General features: G+C 44.7%; 1 protein-coding gene across 11 annotated transcripts in view; it reads right to left on the bottom strand.

Moving 5' to 3' along the window:
• Window positions 1–13,205, bottom strand: part of STARD9 (StAR related lipid transfer domain containing 9) — a 174,345-nt gene that overhangs the window by 92,433 nt on the left and 68,707 nt on the right. For 9 of the 11 annotated variants that reach the window (XR_005597982.1, XR_005597981.1, XR_005597980.1 and 6 more), the window contains 3 exons: window positions 11,597–11,629; window positions 11,437–11,498; window positions 10,637–10,749 (listed from right to left, as the gene is read on the bottom strand). Coding sequence is in view for 8 of the 11 variants with exons in the window: in XM_039536971.1 (XP_039392905.1) it covers window positions 10,637–10,749; window positions 11,437–11,498; window positions 11,597–11,629 (208 nt within the window). In the remaining 3 variants the exon portion in view is untranslated. The remainder of the gene's footprint in view (window positions 1–10,636; window positions 10,750–11,436; window positions 11,499–11,596; window positions 11,630–13,205) is intronic. The other 2 variants (XM_039536964.1, XM_039536970.1) reach the window with 1 other exon arrangement.

The following is a 13,205-nucleotide window of genomic DNA, read 5'->3' as shown; positions in this document are numbered from 1 at the left end:
CGCTTAGGGGAGGAGGTGGAGAAGAGACAGGGCAGGGGCGGGGCCTCATGGAAGGGGTGGTTGGGGGGGGGGGCCAGGGGCAGCAAGGGGGCGTGTCAGTGATGCGGCCCTCGGGCCAATGCACTAGTCCTCATGCGGCCCTCGGGGTCATTTGAGTTTGAGACCCCTGGGGTAGAATGAAGTGCTCCTCATATTTTTTGTTGTATTTCACTAGTACAACAATCCATGAAACATGTTTTCTTTTTAATATGTGCCACAGGAGTGTGTATGGGGGGGAGGGGAAGAGAGGGAGAAGAAGTCAGGAAAAGGTATACTTTGTTACCAGAAAATAATTTATGGTAAGAATATCGGACTAATTTAAATGTGCTAGCAAATTTACAGATACACACCTGATGGCACCATGAAAAACAAACAGTATATAGTTCCATTGGAACATCTTATCTGCAGGAAACAAAGACTTTCAGTGATAGGTATCAACACCTAATTCCACACTTTCTAAAGAGAACCCTTCTAAAAGGTATAATTTTTCTAATTAAAATGATTTTCCTATCAACTATCAAGTTAATATCAATTGCTTACCCTAGTCAATAATTTAAAAGCTTAGCAAGACTCAAAGGGTTATTTCAGAGATAGTGGGACAGAGTCTGTCCTTAGATACTAGTAGATAAACAGACTGTGAATGAGGTCAGAATTTGGCCCAAAGATGGGTGATTTGTTTTAGCCCTTTAATACCTGACCCAAAGAAAACAAAGTCTCACACCAGCATCACATTCACCCACAACTAAAAGAATCTCATCTGTGGCCTAAAAACATGCAAAACTACAGGATGGTTTACAAAGCAAAGCATTTATTCTACTGTTTGACATTGTATTAGCTATACAGTGAACTCCAAAAGATGTAATGACATTTTCCTGTCTGAAAAACAATAGCCAATTACTGTTCAAACAGCACCAGCATCTGCAAATCTACAGAGTATGGAAAAAGTGCCTTATATTGTTTCTCTAACTCACTTTCAAGGGTTTGTAATCTTGTGAATATAAAACTAGCTATGTGATGGGAAGGCACAGTTATATTTATTATAAAGTTTCCACAGTTCTTACCCATTACATTTATGTTAATACTGATACTATTGCCTCCAGTATAGAAACTAGTTGATCACAACACACAAAGGTTTATTATAAAAAGGCAAAAGAAAAATTATTAATGCTGTTGGAAAAGGAAGGCCATTAAGTGCTCTCTCTGCTACTTGGAAAAAGAAAGTCTGTTTTCAAGAATCACAGAAAGATCACAAAAAAACCTGTGTCTGGACTAGAAATCTATCTCAAACTAAGACAGAATCTGCCTCAGCAATCTGTCTCAGAGTAACAATATAGATTGCATCATTTCCTGATTTAAAAGAGGCTGATTCCTTAACAGTGCAACCATCTGTAAGAGAGAAGTTTGAAACCATTCCAATCTGAAGCACTGAAACACTTTCAGCATTTTAAACACTAGAAACGTGCAGCCTTTACATCCAAAAAATGATAGTCTGGAAACTATTCAAAATACTTAGTGCTGGGATTTCCTGACTGGACTTGCAAATGGAAAATACATTACTTCTAATATGAAAGTAACTAGGCAACCCTAAAGGGTTTCCTCTTTGGTTCTCCGCCTTGTCTATTCTTCATCCAAGTATTGGCTTCTATACACTAGAGACTACTGAAACAAACTATGTAAGTGACACCTGCAGTATACAAGGGAGCCCCTCCCCAACTGTAAAATTTTTCTGTTACCCCTAAACTGGTGACTGCTCATACGCAACAAGTACAGATGCAAATATTGATATACTGCAATCTGCTGTGAGATAATGGGAAATCTCTGAACTTTGCCTATGTTCATCAGTTTAACAATACTCATTTGTTCCATGGAGCAAATTGCCTGGTAGAGGGGTGCAAAGTAAACCATCCTCCTATGCAACTACAGGCTATAATTATATGGCTATAATTCAGAAAACATGGTGTGGAAGGGCAGGGGTAAAACCCCTTTAAAGCCCTGCCAAAATGCTGGCTACAGCCTGCTCTCTGGCCAGTAGGCCAGGGGTAGAGGTGCAGGCCCTCCTGCTGAGCTAAACAGTGACAGCTGGGCTGAGGCAGGAGAAGGCTGTAAAAGCCTTGGGCAAACCTCAGTGGGGAGGCTAGCCTGGGAGGAGACAGGAGGGCAGTATCTCTGTCTCCTTGCCAATAAGGAAGCCTCAAGGACCAGGAGACCCTGGGGAGGGTCTGTGGGGCACTAACTGTTGGGGGATCTAGGCACTGCACGAGCACTGTAAATAAAGACACTGGGGTGATTCAACAAAAGAGGGAGTGAACACTCTTTATTAAACCAGCCTAAACACAGGGTGCAGGCACAAAAGTGGGAGAGCATGCGCTTACACTGTGACACATGGCCTTCCGGCTATCAGTAACAGGATTCCTAGGGCATGATCCTGCAGAGACTCCACATGCAAAACGTCTGTGGATTTCAAAGGGCAAGGGCTCACATAGAAAAACTGCAGGATCATACAGTACATTATTGAACTCAGCAATTACTGGTTTCAGCAATATACTGTAAGCAGCCCTTAAGGGCATATGCCACAGAGGTGTAAACCACTTTATTTTCTGAGTTAGAAGTTCTTTAAAATCAAGCCACCTGTACTGATCTGCAGTGTGAAAAATGTCTGAACTCTCTCACCCCTCATCTGACATGTGAGCTAACAAACAAGCACACTTCTGCAGGAATCCATGTGATCAGCTCCTCTATCAATCTCCTACCAAAAAAAACAAAATAATGCCACCTCCCAAAAACAAACAAACCACACACACACAAATGCAATACATATGGCATAAATGGTGATAGTTGTTAAACACACAACACACACAGTATCATACACATACAGAATTATGTCATCTGACTATAGACCGCATGACACTGATTCATCAGTATCAATTCTATTCATGTGGTACAACAGCAGCAGTGTAATGCTATCACATGACACTTCAAACAAGAAGTTATTTCATTTTTAACTCATCCAGCCATTTCTTTCTAAAATTTTGAATCACGTTACTTATTATAAGCAGAGCTGCAAGTTCCTTGCAGAGATTTTTATAGGAATTTGTGTGTTTGTCATGGGACAAAATGGCAGGAGTAAGGCTAATAGAATGTCCAAGTTAGATTTTCTCATGTGACCTGAAATGGCACTTTCTGATTTTGCTAACGGATTTATATTATACTTTTCTCATAGTACAAAGTAACAAAAATTCAGGGAAGGGAAAATTTTAAGGGAAACAACAGAACTGCAACATTATAGAGTCACTATCCTAATTACAAACAATATTCTAGGTAACAGCTGGGTATTGAATTCTTATTTAAAGAACTAACAATAAATATAAAATATCAGAACTAGAAGACAAAGGATAGATTTATCTCATGAGGAACTATCTGGGAAACAACTGCATAACTTCCTACCACAGTATCACAGGGTGAGCTGGGACATTAAGGCCTGGTCTACACTAGGACTTTAATTCGAATTTAGCAGCGTTAATTCGAATTAATCGCGCACCCGTCCACACCAGGAAGCCATTTAATTCGACCTAGAGGGCTCTTTAATTCGGTACTCCACCCCGACGAGGGGAGTAGCGCTAAATTCGACATGGCTATGTCGAATTAGGCAAGGTGTGGATGCAAATCGAACTTAGTAGCTCCGGGAGCTATCCCACACTGCACCACTCTGTTGACGCTCTGGACAGCAGTCCGAGCTCAGATGTTCTGATCAGCCATACAGGAAAAGCCCCGGGAAAATTTGAATTCCTTTTCCTGTCTGGCCAGTTTGAATCTCATTTCCTGTGTGGACGTCGTGGCGAGCTCAGCAGCACTGGCAGCGATGCAGAGCTCTCCAGCAGAGGAGTCCATGCAATCTCAGAGTAGAAAGAGGGCCCCAGCATGGACTGACCGGGAAGTCTTGGATCTGATCGCTGTGTGGGGCGATGAGTCTGTGCTTTCGGAGCTGCGCTTCAAAAAACGGAATGCAAAGACCTACGAGAAGGTCTCCAAAGCCATGGCACTCAGAGGATACAGCCGGGATGCAACGCAGTGCCGCGTGAAAATCAAGGACCTGAGACAAGGCTACCAAAAAATCAAAGCGACAAACGGACGCTCCGGAGCCCAGCCCCAGACATGCCGCTTCTACAAGGCACTGCATGCCATTCTCGGTGGTTCTGCCACCACTGCCCCACCAGTGACCGTCGACTCTGAGGATGGGATAGTGTCGACGGGCAGTTCCTCAGCGATGTTTGCCGATGGGGAAGATGAGGAAGGGTTTGTGGAGGACGAGGCAGGCGACAGCGCTTACAATACTGCTTTCCCCGACAGCCAGGATCTCTTCATCACCCTCACAGAGATCCCCTACCAACCCTCCCCGGCCGTTAACCCGGACTCCGAATCAGGGGAAGGATCAGTCGGTAAGTGCTATAAACATGTAAACATTTATTTTTTAACAAAACAAGAATAAAAACTATATGAAAAGAAGGTCAATGCATATAGGGATCGAACAGAAATCCTCTTGGGACAGTTCCACGAAGCTCTCGGAGAGGTACTCGAAAAGCCTCCGCAGGAGGTTCCTGGGGAGAGGTGCCTTATTGGGTGCTCCGTGGAAGCACACTCTTCCGCGCCAGGCCATCCTGAGGTATAGTGGGAGCATTGCCTCGACCAGCATGGCAGCATAGGGCCCTGGTCTGTGCAGGGATTCATGCAGCATGCGCTCTCTGTTTCTCCTGCTGACCCGCCTCAGGGTGATCTCGCTCGGCGACTGCTGCATCTAATTAGGGGAATTACTTTAATGTTACTATTGTGAATGCTTGACTTTTCCTTTGCATAACAATGACCGTCGTTTAACAGCCACGTGTTGGAGGCTGCAGAGGAAAAGCATATAGGGATCTTTCCAGGGGACAGCCGCGAGGGGCTGGAACAGGGTCAGACTTTATGCTTTCCGGATTGCCTGCAGCAGGAGGGCACTGCTATCCATTAACTGTTAAGCATCCTAAAGTTTACAGCTTACCAGGCCTGGCTGCTACACGGATTCTGCTGTCCTGCCCCGCTTGTCCGATCTCCAGTGCAAGACCCCAGGCAATGCAAGCGAATGCTGAAAATTCGAACTTGTCCTGAGAGCACATGAGATTAGGTGCCCTGTATGGTCTTGTTCACAGAAACTGAGTAGACTGTGTTCAGTGTTCGCAAACATGTATCTTTGCAAGGAAATCACTTCCTTTTTCCCCATCACACAGCTGCGGCTCTTTCCCGAACTGCCCCGGCATCCCCCTCACAGAGGCTGGCGCAGATTAGGCAGCGAAAGAAAAAGACTCGGGACGAGATGTTCGCTGAACTGATGGCCTGCTCCAGAGCCGAGGCGGCCCAGCAGAGCCAGTGGAGGGAGACTCTCTCTCAGCAGCAGCGCTCACACAGCGAACGGGAGGACAGGTGGCGGCAGGAAGACCAGCAGGTGACTCAAACGCTGCTTGGACTAATGAGGGAGCAAACGGACATGCTCCGGCGCCTTGTGGATGTTCTGCAGGACCGCAGGCAGGAGCAGAGAGCCCCCCTGAACTGTATCTGCAACCGCCCTCCCCCGCCACAAAGTCCTGTCCCCCCCTCACCCAAAATCACAAGAAGGAGGGGCGGTAGGGGCCATGAAAACTGTCACTCCACCCCAGCAGAGCGCTCATGTACCAAACAGCTCTCATTCCCTAAAGTATGAGAATTGCTTCCCTTCCTGGCTCACCCGATCCCAAATCCCAGTTTCATCCCCCAACTGTGTAGTTGAGTATTAAAAATAGTTTGCTGTTCATTACTGTTTCCGTCATGTTTCTTTGCAGAAGACTTTGTGTGAAGGGGGGGGAGGGGTTTGTTAATTGCATAGGACAGCCACCATTAACAGGGTACAGACATGGGGGCAGGATCAACAGCAGGTCACACACAGAGTGCAGTCACTAGGCACCCGGGTCACTCTGGGAGGTGTCTGCTGCCCCAGGTCAGTCTGGGAGGTGTATGCTGCCCCAGGGTCCGAGCGCCTGGCATCCACAAATGGCAAGGCAGGCTGCCCATACCATGCCCTTCCATCCTAGCCATGAACCTCTCCGATGCCCTGAGCCCCAGCCAGAGCCATCATCCCCCTACACCTACTCACCCTTCCCACACACCCCTCACCCCTTCCTGCAAACCCACCCCTTCCTGCACACCCTCCTGTAACCATCCTCCCCCCAGAGACCGCTGTAGGAGCAGGAGCCTGTCAGTCCTCGAGTGTAGAAGCGGTCTGTACATCACTGCACACCGTACCCACCACAGTCTGCGTCCCTGTTTGAACCCTTTAACGCGAATTCGTTAGTAAAGAAAACTTTGTTAATTAAAAGTGTTCCAATAAATTTATTTTTAAACGTCTGTTGGAAGGGGGGAAACCTGGGGAACGGGGTATGTAACCGCTGAAAAAAGTGAATAGTAAGTGAAACAGGGGCAGGTTCAGCTTCTCTGTAAAGAGACTGGACAGTCATAGGTTACCCTGCTCTCTGAGGAACCTAGCTTTCAAAGCCTCCCGGATGCACAGCGCTTCCCGCTGGGCTCTTCTAATGGCACGGGTGTCTGGCTGAGCGTAATCAGCAGCCAGGCGATTTGCCTCAACCTCCCATCCCGCCATAAAGGTCTCCCCCTTGCTCTCACAGAGATTGTGGAGCACACAGCAAGCTGCAATAACAATGGGGATATTGGTTTCGCTGAGATCCGAGCGAGTCAGTAAGCTCCTCCATCTCCCCTTGAGACGTCCGAAAGCACACTCCACCACCATTCTGCACTTGCTCAGCCGGTAGTTGAAGAGCTCCTTGTCACTGTCCAGGGCGCCTGTATAGGGCTTCATGAGCCAGGGCATTAGTGGGTAGGCTGGGTCCCCGAGGATCACTGTAGGCATCTCCACATCCCCAACAGTTATTTTGTGGTCCGGGAAGAAACTACCTTCCTGCAGGCGTCTAAACAGACCAGAGTTCCTGAAAACACGCGCGTCATGAACCTTGCCCGGCCACCCGACGTAGATGTTGGTAAACGTCCCTATGGTCCACCAGTGCTTGCAGCACCATTGAAAAGTAGCCCTTTCGGTTAATATACTGGCTGGCCTGGTGGGCCGGTCCCAGGATAGGGATGTGAGTGCCATCTATAGCCCCACCGCAGTTTGGGAATCCCATCGCGGCGAAGCCATCTATGACGACCTGGACGTTTCCCAGGGTCACTACCTTTGAGAGCAGTAGCTCAACGATTGCGTGGGCTACTTGCATCACAACAACCCCCACGGTAGATTTGCCCACGCCAAAGTGGTTCGCTACTGACCGGTGGCTGTCTGGCATGGCAAGTTTCCAGAGGGCTATGGCCACTCGCTTCTGCACAGTCAGGGCTGCTCGCATCCGGGTGTCCTGGCGCTTCAGGGCAGGGGCCAGCAAGTCACACAGTTCAAGGAAAGTGCCCTTACGCATCCTGAAGTTTCGCAGCCACTGTGATTCATCCCAGACCTGCAGCACTATGCGGTCCCACCAGTCCGTGCTTGTTTCCCGGGCCCAGAATCACCGTCCCATAGCATGAACGTGACCCATTGCCACCATGATCTCCGCGGTGCGGGGTCCCGTGCTTTGTGAGAGGTCTGTGCCACTCTGACACTTCATGTCCTCACCGCGCTGCCGGAGCCTCCTCGCCCGATTTCTCAGCAGCTGACTGTGGAAGAGGTGGACGATAAGGTGCGAGGAGTTGACAACGGCCATAAGTGCAGCGATGATCGCAGCGGGCTCCATGCTCGCAGTGCTGTGGCCTCCGCGCTGTCACTGACCAGAAAAGTGCGGTAACAGATTTCCCGCCGGCGCTTTCAGGGAGAGAGGGCGGGAGTGACGGTTGAATGACAACAGTTACCTAAAACCACCCTCGACACATTTTTCCCCCAGCAGGCATTGGGGGCTCTACCCAGCATTCCAATGGGCAGCGGGGACTGCGGGAACTGTGGGATAGCTTCCCACAGTGCATCGCTTCCAAAGTCGACGCTTAGTGTGGACTCACAAAGTCGAATTAGTGTCCTTAGTGTGGATACACAAATTCGAATTCATAACGTTGAATCCACAAATTCGACCTAAGTTAAATCGAACTACTCTTGTAGTGTAGACATACCCTAAGAGATTCACATCCCAGATCTGACCTGGTTTCCTCCCAGATTGAGAAAACTCTGGGATTTGCAGCCTAGGAACCACTGGAGATGTATGCCTGACAGCACAGCAAATAGGGAATGAAACAGTCTAAAGCAGTGCTTCTCAAAGTGGTGGTCCGCGGACCAGTGCCAGTCTGTGAGCCATCGGCAGCCGGTCCGCGGCGAGTTTCCTCATACAAGCATCGAATAGGATAATAATATGGCACCAGTCCCTGGCACATTGGAAAAAAAATTGCCAGTCCCCCACATCAGATAGCTTGAGAAGCACTGGTTTATAGCACTCTTCTCAATCTGGGCAATGATCAGGAAAAAGCAGCAGCTCCTTGTGGGGCTCTGCAGTAACTAGGCTCTGGGTCAGATCTGTAATGAGGTTCCCAGCTGAGAGGGAGCCAGGGAAGGAACCCAAAAAGGGCCAGAGTGAAGGCCAAATGTGTATGCTTCTCCTAGTTTTTAAAAGGATTACAGGTTTGCCATACTGGATCAGACCATAAATTCATTTATTTTCCAATCCTGAATTTAGTAGGATGCTGGTGGTACAGAAAGTGATAGTTAAAATAACCAGAACGCTACCTGGCCAATCGTGTGTAGGAGGTTTGTGTGTAAAATCTATTGGCTCTGCTGGTGATCAGTTTATTCTCTGAGACATGAAAACTGATGATAATGATCAGGTGCTAAATGCAATATTACAGGACATATTGATTAGCAGGGAACTAGGCATCGGGATTTCATGTTTCTTTTACTTGGCTCTGTCACTGGATAAACCTGGGCAAGTCACTTAACCTCTCTTCTCTTCAGTTTCACTATCAGTAAATTGTGAATACCATTTATATATTTCACAGAGCTTTTGAGAGACTTAACTTATGTTTGTGAAGCATTTTGAGATTCTTGGTGAAGAATGCTATGTACTATTATTATATCTTGTAAAGCCAAGTTAATTGACTACAAATGTTAATAGTTCTAAAATTATCCAGCTCTTTCAAAAATCCAGCCACACTATTTATCTTGATTTTTCCTTTCCCTCCCTCTCCTAAAAAAAACACCGGCATAAGCCAGGTGGCATGATAATGGCAAACAGTGGGGAAGGGGGTAGAGGAGAACAAAGGAAATTTACAAAAGGGGATGGAGATGTTTTAAAAGCAGAACAAGCTAGTATTTGATCTGACATGACACAACCAATTCAATTCTGTCTTATGTGCATTTTACACATCAAAGGAATACTTTGTAGGTGTCAAACATGTTACAATCCACTTGGCCAACAGGCAAGAGTTGGCACTATCAGTAATTCCAGAGGCAATTTGGAGTTCTGCCCACTGTGTAGACATAGTGTTTAGCAGCACATTAAAAAGGAAATGGGTGTATTTACTTTCCAGACAAACCCACCCATATTTAAAGTTTGCATCAGTTTGGAAAGATCTTTTCTTCCATTCCTGACCATTAATATGTTTTATATTTTTTTAAATCACTTACTCAGTTACTTCTATGCCTGTAGTGCGCTGATTCTGTAGAAACCACTTTCTGTTAATCACTGACCAAATGTATTGCTTTTCAGAAGGCAAACTCAGTATAGTGCACTATCAAATGACTTAAGCACCAACAGCTAAGAGAGTTTACTTTAAAATGATGTTACACTTCTGACAAAGGGCAGAGGCAAAGGGGAAGGGAAAGAAAAAAGGGAGAGGAAAAATTGGAAAGGCAAAAACAGGTAAGAGAAAAGATGAGGACTGAAAAGAGGAAAACAGAATGGAAAAAACAATTTTACAGAAAGATGTAAGTTTGGAAACAATGTAAAACTGCATTAGAATGTTTTTATAACTACAGCAAACATCCATGTGAAAATCAGCAGATTAGAAGTCTGTAATCTAGTAATTCCAGTGGAAACAAGTACATTGTTTCACAAAAAGTTTCTGACAGGAATCTGAAGTTTCTGAGGATTTACAGGCAAATTGCTATCAACTAAAAGGCCATGTTAGTTGGGGGAAACGCTATTTTCTGCTACGCTTAGTAGGAAAGAGATTTCTTTCTGTTATTAGCAGTACGGTTTTACATTCTCATGAAACATTAATTGCAGCCATCATTGGGGGGCAGATTATCAGGCTAGATAGATCCAATACAGCAAAATTTATACTCTATATTTTTTTATTTAACACATTCACTACACACACAAAATGAGTCCTTCCTCTAGAATTTCACCCTCTTCATATATTAAGAATTAGATTCCACGTTCTGCCATATATTTTTGCTGGGAGGATTTTGAGTTCCTCAAACTACATATTTCATGTTGGCTGTTTAATAACTGGAAAGAGTGGAAATAATAAAGAGCATGTTAGGAATGCAAGTGAACATTCAGAATAGGCACATAGGCATTCATCTGTAACCCATGCAGAAACTCACTCTCACCTTGCACATATGGACCTGTCTCAGGGTGCTCTCGGACACGAAGCGTATAAGGTTTCTTCTGGTTTGATTGCTTTAACAAATCTCGGACACGCTCGTTATAGATTTCAAGGAAACTGAAGAAAAGCAAATAAAATGTTGTCTTTCTGGCATCCGCTATTCACAAAAAAAAAGTTATTTAAAGTTGTTCTTTGGACAATGAAAATTTGCACCTGCAGCCTAGCACAGACATTCCACATCAAAAACTAAAGCATTCATCTTCATTACCTCTCAAATTACCTCTTCTTACATGTTGTGTGTACAGACACTTAGAAAGGAGCTGAGAAGCAATCAATTGTCATGAGGCAAGAAAATAGCTGTCCCCTGCTGCTGGCTGGTTCGAAATAGTGCTGACAATAAATCATCTGTATTGCCAACACAGCGTTATTTCCTGCACTTTTAATTAATGTTGTTCCCAACTGTTCAGAGCACAAAATTCCACAAAATTAATGCTGTTTATGAATAAGAACTGAATGCAGTATAGGGTCCAAATTTTGAACAGTTAAACAAGCAAGACATGGACTCTTAACCCACTATTATTTAGATGCATATTCTTTGGGATCTAACAGTGAACAAACAGCACCCAAGGAACTATACTTAGATTGAAAACTGAACTGCAAGATTTTTCCCACCCCAACAAAATAATTGACAGTCCTGAGAAAGGGAAATAAACTTATCAAATAACATTTGTGTGCTTTCGCTATGGAAATACACATTTGAAAGTATTTAGAAACATATGGTCAAAAATAATGAGAAACTCCTACCTGACTTCTACTCTGCAAGATGTTGGCTGCTCTGAATAATCATCCTCCCTTGAGAAAATGCCCTGCACAAACCAAAAGTTTATATTTTTCTCTTAAAAAAATAAAAAAGAAAAGAAAATTAAGAACAGTTTAAACAATTTCAAGTTCATAAAAGAAATACCTCACATATACGAGGTGTCAACCCAATGGATGCCTTTAAATAAAACAAAAACAAACAAAAGAAAAACAATTACATGATATGATCACAGTCCCAGTTTCTCTTGTAAGAAGTCATTTTAATAAATATAAACAAAACTATGGGGAATTCCCAACTATTCCAGCATCAACTTCCCACTGAAAACATGGAGAGATACACAAGCAGTGATTGTGGAGATCACAACACAATCTGTCCTGGAGCATTCTCAGTGTTAGATCTGTGACAACTCAGCTATTCCAGTTGCAGCATCTCTAGACGTAATCACTTAAAGCAGGGGTTCTCAGACTTTTGTACTGCTGACCCCTTTCACATAGCAAGCCTCTGAGTGCGACCCCCCCTTATGCATTAAAAACACCTTTTTATATATTTAACACCATTATAAATGCTGGAGGCAAAGTAGGGTTTGTGGTGGAGGGTGACAGCTTTCAACCCCCCATGTAATAACCTCACGACCCTCTGAGGGGTCCCAACCCCCAGTTTGAGAACCCCTGATTTAAAGGGATGATATACTCTGGCTAGAATGGTGGCTGTACCCATAACTGTCAACCTTACCCTCACTGGAAGTCATCTTAGGGCATTTTTCATAGGCAGGGGATGCTGAAGAGTTCAAGGCTAAGATGACTCCACTTGCTACAGCACATGGCTTATGTAAAGACTTGGAGCTACCTTCAGGCTCAGGCCCTCCCACTCGGAATCTCTTTGCAGTAGGATGCAAAGATTTTTAGAAGGAATATTTGAAATGGAACAAATTAAGGGGAAAACAAAAACAAAACAACTTTCCCTAAATAAATGCATTTTTGTAAATGTGAAAGTTCTCTACAGACCAAGCAGGCTGATATTCTAGCTATTAACAATGCTAATAATGTAGTACAATAAATGCAAATTATTAAATATTGGGTCAAAGTGGGACTCTTCCTGACGCACAAATCACTCTCACCAAAGAATCCAGCAGCAACATTACTACAATGAAAGTGCCATAGGAATTAGTAATGATTTTTAAGATATGGTCATTGTAAACTGCTATTATACTTCCAAGATAATCAGACACTAGTGACCTGATTCTCCTCTCACTTACATTAGTTTTACATCAGTATAATTCTTCTGACTTCCATGGCGCTAGTCTTGATTCAAAACAGGAAGAGAATCAAGTCTTGGGTATCAGATGGGCAAAATCTCCAGGCAGATGCCTGTCAGGTGGTGCCTTTAGTAAGCTAATATGGTCATTCTATGGACAGCAGAACCAGTTCAGTAAAAATAAGAACCAAATAGAAACTGTAATCAAAATTCAGACCAACCGTGAACCATTTTTATAGGTTCAAAAAATTTTATTTGAAGAGTGTCTCTCTCCCCCCATCCTTTACCTGAATCAGTGGTCCTCTCAGGCAGCAGGAGGTAGTGACTTGCTCTTGCTGTCTCCTTTAAAAATGGTTCTCTCTTTTGCAGTGATTCTCAGACTGCAGCCCACTCAGCACAGAGCTGTGGCCCATGTGACATCCTTAGGGCCATACAGGTAGTATTGGATGCAGCCCGCATAACACATATGCGGCCCACAATGGTAAGTAGGTTGAGAACC

The sequence above is a fragment of the Mauremys reevesii genome, linkage group 4 (genome assembly GCF_016161935.1).
Source record: "Mauremys reevesii isolate NIE-2019 linkage group 4, ASM1616193v1, whole genome shotgun sequence".
Classification (NCBI taxonomy): Eukaryota; Metazoa; Chordata; order Testudines; family Geoemydidae; genus Mauremys; species Mauremys reevesii.
Note: the sequence above shows the minus strand (reverse complement) of the source record. Positions and strands in the feature narration are given on the sequence as shown.